At 38.6% G+C, this 13996-nt stretch overlaps 1 protein-coding gene across 1 annotated transcript in view; it reads left to right on the forward strand.

The window, feature by feature from the left end:
* Positions 1 to 7212: 7212 nt before the first annotated feature.
* Positions 7213 to 13996, forward strand: part of LOC141432954 (tubulin polyglutamylase TTLL5-like) — a 33937-nt gene continuing 27153 nt past the window's right edge. The window contains exons 1-6 of the mRNA XM_074094789.1: positions 7213 to 7960; positions 8276 to 8403; positions 10479 to 10696; positions 11348 to 11503; positions 12781 to 12994; positions 13656 to 13912. Of these exons, the coding sequence (XP_073950890.1) occupies positions 7213 to 7960; positions 8276 to 8403; positions 10479 to 10696; positions 11348 to 11503; positions 12781 to 12994; positions 13656 to 13912 (1721 nt within the window). The remainder of the gene's footprint in view (positions 7961 to 8275; positions 8404 to 10478; positions 10697 to 11347; positions 11504 to 12780; positions 12995 to 13655; positions 13913 to 13996) is intronic.

Genomic DNA, 13996 nt, shown 5'->3' on the forward strand with positions numbered 1-13996 from the left:
CCAATAAGCTATCACTACACAAAATTTCGTTGATTTCTGTTTAGTAGTTTCTGAGTTATTATGATTAACTCAGGGACTTTATACATCCCCTTGGCCCATAGAGCTTATGGGAACGGAAGCATTACCATGTCCTCGGTACCGCTCTGCTTTCAGAGCATGACATTAGTGCGTGTGAGCTAACTTTGGGGGTGGCAGACGTGAGCTTGCCTTCGGAATCCAAAAGCTTAATGGTTGCTTGACCTGAAATGTATATTTCAGATTTTTATTTTATTTATGACGGTGGAAGCATTCTACACTTCTACTGAACGTAGATATAGTTTAGATATAGTTAGTGTTTAGTTTTGTAACTAAGGGACCCATACATCCCTGTATTATAATAATATTTTTTTGTAATTTTTTCTTTAATTGTATACTGTACTGTGTTTTTAGTACCTTTTTATATGCAATTATTTTATTTTGAAAAAACGACTTTCTGCCAAGTTTCTTGCGGCGCATTCTTCTTGGCAATGAATAATGATGGTCTTTCCGAAAGCACTGGTAGTTTAAAAATGACGTGTAAAAGTGCCCATTGCGGCCTATTTACTGAATAAATGATTTCATTTCATTTCGTAGAAGTGAACAGACAATTTTCCTTTACTGTTTTATTATTATATGTATAGATTTGCCTAGCTTGTAATCTAGATTTTCAGATTCAAATTGAAATATTTTTTTATTTGTATTGATTTACCTTTATATCCTTTTCATCATTTCTATCTATCGACCTATTCAGTCTAACCCCCTTATTCATAAAACTTAACAAGCTAACTAACAATGCTTTGTCCCTTTCTAAGAAATACAAATGTCGAAGTGACAGAATAAGGACAACGAATTTTAGCGGCATTTTAACTAAAAATAGGTTTGATTGTCGTTTATGAATAAGGGGGTAAATGTCTATCCATTACCTACGTTACAAATCAAACTGTGGACGTGAAGAGGCATAAATACATTGTTTATTACCAAGACTATTCATTAAACGAAGATTTTCTTTATTAAACCAAAAAAATGTGTAATTATAATTTTAAGGAAAAATCCGGAATTCACATTAACCCGAATACGGATACAAACAGAATAAGGCCGAAACGGGCTGCAAAACGTAGTGATTATATACTCTTTGCGGGCTGCGTGACAGACGCGCGAGCGCCCCGCATTCGCCTCCACCGCGTCGTCTGCTTCACCCCCTCAAATACCGAAAATTCTTCTATAAGCGCGCCTTAACAAGTAACACACGTTTCTGTCTCCTTGTAGTTGTCATCTTTATCAAAAGCCCACGCTTCGCGTCAACTCATTACCCCCATTTCCCTGGCGCTTTCGTCATGTCCAAAATAATATTAGTTCCCAGACGATCGGATATGGCGTCGCTGGGTCCAACGCGTACGCATACTGATTGGGAGTTACGCAAGCCGCCTACGTTTGGAGCCTTTGGTGTTAGTGGAGTTCAGTCAACCGTATTGACGCTTTTTGGCAGGTTTAGGGAGCTTGCGGTTTTTGTTAAATATGGTTTTAACAAGTTTGTGTACAAAAAAAAACATTTTTAATACAATATTTTTTGCTGGCTTACCTTTTTGTTGAATGTAAATTTCAAGTCGATGCCATTAACTGCTGAGGAGTTCCGTCCTGCTGAGACGATTCTGGAAGGACCACTAGAACAATGTATTGTCACCGGACTTACATAAGTATCTACCTATGCTAAATTTCACGTCACTCCGACCACGGGAAGTGAATCAGAATTAACTTGCAAGATTTGATCCAAAAACAAGCAACGCAAACTAGATATAAAAGCTACGATATGAGCAACTATAGAATTTTTGGTGTAGTGTCGCCATCAGATATATACTTACTCTAATGTTTCTTTAAAATAACGTCTCTAATATGACAACAAATTAGAGACTGTTTATTCTTATGTTTTTCATTGATGCTTGGTGCTGCTACAAGAATCAACTCAACTCAACTGCCAACTGTGAACCGTAATATAAACCATAAGACTAAGTAATAATTCTTTTGTCGTGGCATCGATTGTTAATATACGCAAAATTGGCGCATGTTGCCCATTTCGTGCAAATAAGTTACAATCAAAGGAAATGTGTTCTTCCGGAGCGAACGGAAATAACTATTTGTCGTGATGTCATAGCGTAGAAGAGATTGATGACCAGATCAATCATATTGTTTGGTATCCGCTCAATCCTCTTGCATTGGACAACATTTAATACTTATCATCGCTATCCGGCTTATCTTTTTTACCTCCGTTAGTAACATTCTCCTTGGAAACTTTTTCAGGTTTTATTACAGGTTGAAAGTCTTATCTTAGCTTATATGATATTTTATCTTAGCTTTCGGGTCCTCTGAGCTGGTAACGCTAACACAATCCTACGATGCTACGTTTATCCATGGGTGGTAGCGCTCCCTAATCTATAGGCTATAGGTGACCTTATTCTTTTACCGCCCTATTATCTATCAACTCCTTACAAAAAATTCTACTAATCCTTCATCGAATTCTACTCATGGTCCTTTGTTGCAAATGGTTGGAAGAGCCAAAACTGACCGAAACAATCATTCGCGCATTCATCTGTTTTTGCCAGTCTTATTATTAGATTGTGTGACGTCATGTAAAAGCGCCCAGATTAGGTCTTAATCCACCAAGATCGGTGCCAGGCCGGCGGGCACCGACCGATAACCTGCAAAACGGTGCTATAAGAGTCAAAAGAGCTATAAAAGTATTTTACACAGCTATTTTAGAAGCCATTGATTGAGGTGTTATAGCAAATAAATTATAAATTATGATAATATATATGAGCTAGACAGTGTATTTTTTTTGTGATTTTAACAATGGGTAATAAAATATGACACCAGTACACTAAATCCACTTGATTTCCTTATTTTATTAGGAACCAACTTAGGTTAGGTCAGGGCTTCTCAAACTTATTTGTAATGTGACGCCCTTGTTACTTAGCTTATTTACGACGCCCCTCAACCCAGCCCCCAAAAAAATTACCAATTACAGTACAGTCGAGTTCATAAACTTGTGAGCAAAAATGTGATCAAAAATATTTGAACACGACTCTATTGTTAACGGCGTAAAAGCGTGTTCAGATATTTTTGATAAAATTTTTGCTTACAAGTTTATGAACTCGACTGTTACTAGGCTACTAGTAACAGGTTATCAGAAAAAACACTTTTGATATTTATAATTTTTATTACGCTCTTCTCGCTTAAACCGCTGAAATGATTTAGATGAAATTTGGTATAGATAGTTTGCTTATAGTTTTTGACCCTGGAAAGGACATAGGATAGTTTTTATCCCGGAAAATTGCATAGTTCCCGCGGGATAGCGATAAACGAATTCTACGCAGACGGAGTCGCATGCAGCAATTAGTGGGAAATATTTTAGCGCTACCAAATTAAATCTATCTGTCAACGAAGCCAATCAACTCGAAATAATTGTCACCGACTCCGCCTACGATATTTTAATTGGATATATGACTTTTGTTGGATATATGAATTAGGTAGAGTGACATACAGTCAAGTAGACATACGAGTACAACCGTACTTTTAAACATATATTATTTGTGATTATCTTGAGAAAAAAGTATAAATTAATACCTACTTACTTGAAAGTAAAAAACAATACCTCGGTTAGAAAATAACCTAACCATATAAATTACATTTTTAGTACAAGATTTTTTTGCTGACTGTACTTTTTGTTGACTAGTACTTGCATTGTCACCCAAACTACATTTGCATACCAAATTTCAAGTCGATGCTATTAACTGTTGAAGAGTTCCGTCCTGCGGAGACGATTTTGGCTGGACTACCAGGATGTCAATACTAGATTATTGTATTGTCACGCGCTTTACATAAGTGTTCCAAATTTAAAGTCAATCTGACTACTGGAAGTTGGTCAAATTTAACTTGCAAGATTTGATTACAGACAGACAGACAGACAACGGAACAGGTGAAACTAAATAAAAGCTTGTAAAAGTCATCACAATCATAATTTCGTAATCAGCACAGAAGGATGAAGAATCTGTAACCAACTCTCCCTAGCTTATACTTTACTTTGCTAAAAAATAATTACCAAGTAGTTTTTATCAATAAACTTAGCTATCCACCAAATTAACTGAAACCAATAAAAACACGATGTATATATTACATTACAGACTGGCAACGTACAGTCTAAACCACTGGGGGAAAGGTACTTCAAATTTAGCAAACATTATTTATTTTATTACCTTGAGTACCTATCTTATGGACACGTGGAGATAGGGAAATACATGAGAGAGGGAAGGGGTATTATATACTTATAATAAATTTTAAGCATCTACATTTTTAGGGTTCTGTACCAAACCCAAAGTGTAAAAACGGGATCCTACGAGTATTACTAAGACTCCGTTCTCCGTCCGTCCGTCTGTCACCAGCCTGTATCTCTTGAACCGTGATAAACAGTCTAGACAGTCGAAATTTTCACAGATTATGTATTTCTGATGCCGCTATAACAACAAATACTAAAAAACAGAATAAAATATTTAAGGGCTCCCATACAACAAACGTGTTTTTTTTTGCTAATGTCTAATGTTGTATAGATAATGGTACGGAACCCTTCGTGGGCGAGTCCGACTCGCGCTTGGCCGGTTTTTATTTCCTTACGAATAGAGTTCAACTATTTTATGTATATTTGGTCGTGTCACCGCTATATTTAGCACACCTGTGCAACTATTAAACAGTACAGTAATTGTGAAAATATTTGACCAACTTTAATAAAGCGTAGTTATTGGAAAATAACTCTTGTAATAATACACACAAACTCTGTTCTCAACTGCTCTAACATATTGGTTTAAATATCAAGTCCATGGTGCGAGGCAATCGGAGCGACATAGTTATGGTTTTTCTTCACCTTGGAGGTTAATTGTAATTGCTTTGAATTATTACAAACGTAGGCGGCGAAATCAATTTTTAGTGACTATATACCTTAATGTAGTTTTTCAATAGCACCAAAGTTTAGCCGTCTTGTGCGAATTCCGACAGTCACACCGTGCGGTAATACATTAGATTTTGTCACGTTACTCCAAATCTGGCCCTAAGCTGCTACGAAGTTCAAAATTCGAATTTCGTATGTTGCTGTCCCGCTGACGCTTATATTATTTAATAGGAGAGTGAGAGGGAGGGATTTTAGAATTTCGTAGTAGCCCCCCTTATTCATCAGTAATCAGCGAGCGCAGAAGGCAGGTGAACAGCTATAATGATGCTGTATCTGTACCTACTGTAAACGTATACTGTTTTAAACTTTTGCGATTTTCGCTCATAAATATTACCACCGCCGAACTAAATGAAATATACTGTTTAAATAATTTTGATTAATGAATACGTGTTTAAATTACCTCGATATTTTAGATGATTAACTGAATTGTACGTTTTGAAAAACATTTGTTAATTTTGAAAAATCGTTAAAAAGTTACACAATCCCTGTTTAACGAGTTACTTTTGTTATCTCTTGAAAATGCATAAATCCAGCAGGAGGCGGACGAAGTTGCAGGCAACAAGTAGTATTTCGTAATATAATGTAAGTTTCAATTCTACTGGACGGATCTTTAATCCCACTAATATTAAAAATGCGAAAGTTTGTAAGTCTGTTTGTTTGTTACTGCATACAGATATAGTTTGCACTGGTATACAGATAGTCCCGGGGAAGGACATAGGATAGTTTTTGTCCCGGAAAATTGCATAGTTCCCGCGGGATAGCGATAAACGAATTCTCCGCGGACGGAGTCGCGGGTAGCGACTAGTTGCTAATAATAGTCACTACTTTTATATCTGATGCTTACACCTCTACCTCAACATACGAAATAGTAGATAATGAATGAATAGAATACTCCCGAATAATTGTTGATGGCTACTACTCAATTTACGTTAAAATAACACCAACAAAGCAATTCAATGGTGCGTGTGAAGTTCCCAATCCGCACTGGGCCCGCGTGGGAACTATGGCCCAAGCCCTCTTGTTCTGAGAGGAGGCCTGTGCCCAGCAGTGGGACTTATATAGGCTGGGATGATGATGATGATGATGATGATGAACACCAACAATCCCACAGCCAAATCGAATTGTCTTATGGACTGCCTTTGCAATGACTTGTAAAAAGATTGACAGTAGAGATCCCTTAAAAGGATAAGTTCGCCTTTGTACATATATGTATGTCCAAAGATCCACATACATGCATGTCCATGTGTATTGAATATATCTCTTTTATTTTGTTTATGTATTTCACCCAACGTTTGTCAATATGTAAATACATACATACATACATATGCTATCTACACACGATACATCATAAAAAACTAAATAACACCAAAACTAGCATGCCGGTGTAACAGACGGCGTTACTATGTTATTGGTCAGCCAGCCGTCAAACGCGTCAATTCGGACCTGACCTAATACGGTCAACAATCACTCCTTTGACCATATGTTCCACCATGTGGTGCCCATTTGCATAGATCGCATGCGAGCTTTATGGACTAGTTACTAAGCTATTGCCATTTTTCTAGGTCGACGTGCAGCATGTGCTAAGTAGAATAGAATTCTAGTTTATAAAAGCATGATTGTTTGTGTTTGCGAGTATACAGCGCGGCTAGCACACGCGCTATTTTTTTGTTTGTTAGTGCCTCCTGTCCTTCCTTGCTGAGTAGGTCGGAAAAGGACGCAATAACATAAACAGCTGCATTCGCTCGTGTTAAGCGGTTATCACACTGCTGCCAAATTGTACGTCGTACGCGCCGTACCACCGCACGGAGACGCGCAGTCGTGTGTTATACCATGCGGTTTTTAATACAAATCAACGGAACGTCAAAGTTAAAATCCGTAGCACCAGACGCCGCTAGATTGTGAAGAGCAGTGTGTATTAGCCGCGCAATGCGCACCCACATACAATAGAATGCATCCATTGCATAAGTATGATGCTTTTAATACGCTTTGATGCCGAAGCGTCTGTTAATTACGGCTGAGTGTAGTTTCCATATTAATTTAATGAAAGCTACGCAATCCAGGTTATAGTTTGACGTACATTTTACTACTTTACTTTAATAGCTAATATTATCAAGTATCTATATATGTGATAGCTTACATTTCTCTGCAAAACACAAATAGCGTGAACATTATAAAATATTGATTTATCCATACTAACTTTAATGCAAATTAGACACGGATTTAGCAATGATGTATTTTCACACCTGCTTAGCCATTTTAACGCCACTCAGACGCATAATTATCAACACTCTACCAACCGTATAACAAACACACTTTTTATATGTACTATATTTTCCAGTCCACATGTCCCATCATCGGAAAACTCGAATCCGTCTACATCAGGCCTTCAACAGACAGACACGCAAGACAAGGACAGTATGAGAAAAAATGACGATGACACCACTGCAAAGGAGAAAGAGAAGGAGGGATGCATATCAGACTGGCTCTCAGGCGGTCCCATGGGCTCGAAAGGGGTCGTACTTGTATTCAGATCATGCGTGCTCGCTTCCCGCACACCCTCGATGGAATCCACCACGAAAACAGTCGGCAACAACACAGGGACGACCATCCTGCTCAACAAAGCGAAGAATATGGCAAGGCGGTTAGTTGCCGAGCCTCATTCGTTTAGTGTGAGACCTGCCAACATCATGCACGACGTGATGGAGACTTTCGGTAACACCACGAAGTACACAGGGCAAGCGTACGTCGTCCGACATGTTAGCGACGCTGAAGTTCCCGAAACAGCCGCCATCGAAGAGCAGGGTCACGAACCAGTGGAGCACAAGAGGGATATAGAAGATGTCCTGAATGATCTGAGCAAGATAACCCTCAAGAAACATCTTAACATCGAGAATACGACGGCTAATATAAAACCGCCTGAAGAGCCACCGCCTCCAGAGTGTTCAAAAGGTAATTAATTACGAGTACAAATACATTCGTAAATCATTCATTTCAATGAAGGTAGTAAAAGTGTCACTATCGTCAGATGGAATTAAGACATCCAATGTTGAAGCCTTCCCGTTTTTAACGCCACAACCAGAACGACATATCGCTGTTCGCATCCACCGTTTGCCTGCAACTCTCGCAATGTCGTCAATCCACCTGGTGGGAGGGCTACCAACGTCTCGCTATTCAGTTCGTGGTGCTACTTCAATTCCATATTCTTCGACCTACGTGGGTGACTTTAGTTCTTCGACGTATTGAACGTTTATTTTTTTGTTACAGACGAGAAGAAGGGCAAGAAGAACAAAGGAAAGAACAAGAAAAAAACAAATTCTTTAAGGAACTCGTCACCTCCGTTGGATAGCGATGATTCCGAACATCTTCTCATTAAGGAAGTGGATAGTGTCAAGGTACGATTTTAGTAGTACGTTCGAGGTCAAAGATATGTTTACACTTTACTGCCTTGTCGGCTGTCGCTATCACTTCGTGTTTGAACTTTTGTATAAAGTTGTCAGAAGGCATACAGTGACAAAGTACTGAGGTATAAAGATATCTTTGGTCTCGACTGTAAATACATTTCATTCAACAAACTTTCATCTTTCTTTTCTTAAATAGTGTATTGACGTAATACTCCAAAGTGTTATCAATTTACGGCTGTATTTTTTTCTCAGCTATCATTAAATCACGCTCACGCTCGATTTTCTCTAATCAAATCAACTCGCTTCTTGTTGATGTTTGACGTGCTTGATGCATAATGAGGGCTATCGCGTATGAATTCGCCACTAGAGGCGCTAGTGTAGCGTGAGGTCTCCGAAATGTCAAATCTCATAGATTTTGGGTGAGCTACGCGGGTTTATTTATAATTAGAATAATTTTGTGAATATTTTGCAATATCTGAAATTAATTATGACAAATATGCGTTCCGGGGCAATGAATGTCTGTGTTTTGAGACAGTTTTGTCTTTCAGAAACCTTTGTCCTCCCTTTTTTCCGAACAAAACGGGGACTATGCAACACTGGCATGCTCGATATTTTTATGGTACGGTTTAAGGTGTATTAAATATGATTTTAATCTAAACTTTGTTTTCACGCCCGTAATAACAGACTTTGAAAGCCATACTTAAAAACCTCACGCAACAGTGCGCCATCTAGTGAGACAAAAAACGATAGCCCTCATTATTTCTGCTACCTAACAAAGTTTTTGTTAAATGTTCCGATTCAATGGTTTTTTGCTCTGCGTTTTATATCTAAGTTGTTTTTGTCGCTGGGTGACATAACCGCATGAATTGGAGGCAAAAAGGGCAACCATTAATGACCTTCACAGCAGTTTTTTTTAACCGTGGTTCGTTGAACAAATCAATATCGAAATCATTATTCACAAAAAAATATATAATAAAAAATTGAACCGACTACAAAAAAACCATGAAAATAGTTTTCTACCAGTCTGAAGTCGGTGCCTCAGCACGAGCCAGCAGGAGTGGACCTATAGTCGTCTACCTCACCTCCATACTATACGCGTATATTGGGCTTCAATCACTCCTGCTGGCTCCTGCTGAGGCACCGAATTAAAAGTGGTAGAAAATTATTTTCATGGTTTTTTGTAGTCGTTTAAATTTTTTATTATACTTTTTTTCACGCTTTTTAGTATAAAAAATCTAAGATACATTAGTTTAATGTCAACTGCTCACCACCTTTTACGAAAAATTGCTTTTTCCGGTGCAGAGACGTTCATTATTGAGGAGTCCTGGTGCTTCGTCACCCGTTCCATTTCACCATATGCATTACGATGAGCTTAGTTGCTTAGCAATTGTGTTAAAGTCATTGAAATTCAACCCGTGAGGTACTTGTTATGGAGTAAAGAAAGAAAGAAAGAAAGATTTATTTTGGCTCCATAAGTACCACCTAAAACTAAGACTAAGTTCGCCTTTGTACGCCTTATTATCCTGTGTTCTGTTATTTTCATCTGTTTTTATGTACAATAAAAAGTTTTACAATACAATACTAGTAGCGGAGTAACGGAGTAGTCGCTCCGTTGGTCAAATGTGGCCTTCATCATCAGTTCCACTTCACCAAATGATGATTTTCAAGAGCAAATGCACGAGTTACTACTAAATATATCGAAAATACTATAGGTGTCCCTACAATATTTGAAGAGTTCCCTCGATTTCCTTGGGATCCAATCATCAGATCCTGATTTGGTGCTTATGGGACCTAATGGAAAGCATTCCTAGACGAACTAAAAAAAATTGAAATCGGTTCATCAATGACGGAGTTTTGAGGTAAAAACATTAAAAAAATACAACCGAATTGATAACCTGCATTTCGCTGAATTGATTTTTTACTATATGTTTCAAATGTGCTTCATGGCGCAGATGGACCAGATACGTGAATTCATGAAAGGAAAACTGCCACAAATTGACTGTTATCCTATCGGTGTCACCCATTCTCGAAATCAAAATTCAATACTTTATTCATCAAATTTGCAGGTCCTTGAAAGCAGTCATATGCCGGCCCGAATACTCAAAATCACATACAAACTAGTCAACACGGAAACCAAGCTCCTTCACCGTCTGCTCCAGGCCCACGGCCTCCAAGAAGCCACCCCAGAAGCCAAAGACTTCAACCTGATGTGGTCAGGCTTGCACCCCAAGCCTGACGTGCTCAGGTCACTGTCACCATACCAAAGAGTCAACCATTTTCCTAGGTGAGCATTGGATATACCAATTCCGTCCATTTCTACAGTGATCTTCAAGATTTTTTCTTAGACAGAAGGAGGGAATGTTTTGGAGTGGAAGAGAAGGGTCTTCAAAAAAAGGTAAGAGCCTGAAAACATAAACTACAGCTCCTAGTTTCACCAATTGCAATGGCTATTAGAATTGGAGACGGCTGATTTATAATCATCTCAGATGGTGGATGCATGGATGACATGCTCGATGACAAGACAAGTGCAAGGGTTGGAGTAATATGGGTTGGGGAAAATTGTGAAAGCCTTTGGAACAGATTGCACAGGTACGTGGTAACCCCAAAGTGTTTTACTGTCGGTATTGCTTAGTTCGTATACCGGTTTACGTAAACAAAACAAACCTTCATATACAGTCATATTACTACTTAGTATAAACTCACTTTTACGACTATTGTCTTGTTTTTTTTTTAAAAATTTGCTGAAAGCAGATGGCACGTAAAGTAACTAAATACAGTGGCCGTTTGGCTTGCTTTGTTACCTAAACCGATAACCCATAGTTATCTTTTTTTTATTAACTTTGTTAATTATAATCCTTAAAGTTGTCCCCGCATATCACTTGATTCCATAAATTCCTCCATCGAGCTGGTAGTACAGACAGTAACCCACTAACAGGCGCACGGGGCTGTTGCGGGCGTTACTGGAGGCGCACGGCTTGGTCGAGGCCACTCAGGAGTCCGAAGACTGGAACTTCATGTGGGCCAACTGCATGATTCCCTTCGATGTTCTGCAGGCGATGCAACCCCACCAAAGAGTCAATCATTTCCCGAGGTATGTCGAGGCTTCCATGTAGTACACGTTTTTGGCCACCTTGTGGCCGGGTAGTAGGGTAAAAGTACCGTTTTTGGCCACCTCAGCACCGTTTTTAGACAGTTGACATTTTTGAAGTAATTTAAAAAGTTATAATATTAAAACGATATGTTTAGTGAGTTTTCAAAAGTTTATACCGAAACGAATAAAGTTTGTAAAGTTTTATTACTATAAATTTATTTCAAACGTATATTAAAACAACAAATGGCCATAAACGGTACAGTGACCACAAACGGTACTTCTGCCCTAGTACCGTTTGTGGTAAAAAATTAGCCCCATCTGTTAAATTATCAAAAAATATTAAAAAATTACAAAGAAGCCAAAGTTCGGGAGTAGGTTCGTGACGTTACGTTAAAGCAAAAAGTATACCAAGTCGTCACAACCTGTCCAATATTTAGTTTTTTTTCTGACGGACTTTTTTGAAAGAGTAGTCTGTTTCACAGTGTCGTCTTCAGCTGCCCATATATCAGTGAACATACTTCCTTAATATAACTTTATCAGCAGACGTAGAAAGAAACGAGAACTGTTGGAATCTCTTGAGTTCTTACTGACAAAAGTTACAATTTATTTCAGTTTATTTAGTTGGCCAAATAAAACACTTCAGATAACCAAATTTATTTACATTGGGTACTAGCTTTTTACCGGCATGTGAAGTAGGTAAGGTAGTGTTTCAAGTCGCTTGAGCCTGTAATGGGTTCCGAACATGAAGGTGCCGTAAAAAGTTTGCTGTAAAAAAAGTAATCGCTCATTCCTACGGTGTGGAGAATTTGGCAAAGTAGTTTTTATTTGTTGATTCATATCTAATCCTTTACTTTAAATATTAATTAACCGTATTTTGTTGAAAATAGGATTGGTTTCGGTGCAGCTGGGATTAAAAAAATTAATAGCGATTTGTTAATATACTACAGGTTGCTGCGGAAGTAAGCCGAGCTTGTTTGATTTATTTGAATATTTAGCTTTATTTTATTGTACTTTTACCCTTGAATTATAACTTTTGCTAATAAAGTTATATATAGCTTTTTGTTTACTGTACTTACAATACGACTACTGGAAATCTGGAGTCATACATAAGATTTTTGTTTTAGTCGTATCCACAGACGGTTGTTTGATTAAATAAAAGTTTTACCATTATCTAAAGTTACTTAGATAGTAAAACGCTAGTCATGTAATCTGTTCCCAAAACCTTTTTTTTTTTCAATTTGTCTATATTCAGGAACATTTTCTCGGCTTGCCCTCAGATCCTACGAGCTCACGCGAAAAGACAAACTGTTCAAGAACATAGAAAAAATGCAATACTTCCGCGGCCTGAAGCACTTCGACTTCATCCCGACGACGTTCCTCATGCCGGCGGAGTTCAAGGAGCTGTGCACCACCCACTACCGGACCAAGGGGCCGTGGATCGTCAAACCCGCGGCCTCCAGCCGGGGCCGGGGGATATACATCGTTAATACGGTGAGGGTTCCTATAAACACTTAAGTATTGAATCACTTTGACTTTATCTCGACGACGTTCCTCACGCCGGCGGAGTTCAAGGAGCTGTTATTGTGTCAAAATATTTTAGCTGCACGAAAAGTGACCAGCACTACTTAATATCTGACACAACAAAGTGTGTATAAAATACTATTTGCAAACTGCTTTAGCAGATATTAGTGCAGATGACTGTACTCAGGTGCAGTGCTCATATTTTAGGTTTCCGTGCCTCAGAACCTTTATAGGATCAATTTGTTGTCCGTCTCTCAATCTGTCCGTCCGCCCGTCCGTCTGTCGAGATCGTTTTTTCTCAGGAACGCGTGGAGGTATCAAGCTGAAATTAACATAAAATACTAAAGTCTGTTACCCCTTGGATTAGTGAAAAAAAAAAACTTCTAAGTCAACGCAATTAAAAGATACCTTTTTTTTTGTAACCAATCTAGAATGACTGCGCACATCCTGCTTAGGGGCAGGGCGTCTTGGACGTTTAATTAGTATTTATCCAATAAGTATGTTTATCCGTCGACTAGTGCCCATAGTACAAACTTGGCTTAGTCTGGGAGTAGGTCAATTGTCCAATGATATTCATTTATTTAATGTAACCGTCAACAACTTCCTGACCATCATATTCATTATTTTCCAGCCGGAACAAATACCTAAAGGCGAAAACGTAGTCGTAGCAAAATACATAGACAAGCCACTACTCATCGGTGGGCACAAGTGCGACCTCCGTCTGTACGTGTGCGTCACCTCCATAGACCCCTTACTCATATATTTGTACGAAGAGGGCTTGGTACGGTTCGCGACGGTCAAGTACGATAAAACCAACAAGAACCTCTGGAACCCCTGCATGCATCTGTGCAACTACAGCATTAATAAGTACCACACGGATTACATCAAGTAAGTAACCGATGAGGGTTCCTGTGACAGGCTGCTTGGCGCTGGTATCATGGCGCCAGTGACAGCTTTGACATTTGTGTCACT

This window comes from Choristoneura fumiferana, chromosome 11, assembly GCF_025370935.1.
Source record: "Choristoneura fumiferana chromosome 11, NRCan_CFum_1, whole genome shotgun sequence".
In the NCBI taxonomy this organism is placed as follows: domain Eukaryota; kingdom Metazoa; phylum Arthropoda; class Insecta; order Lepidoptera; family Tortricidae; genus Choristoneura; species Choristoneura fumiferana.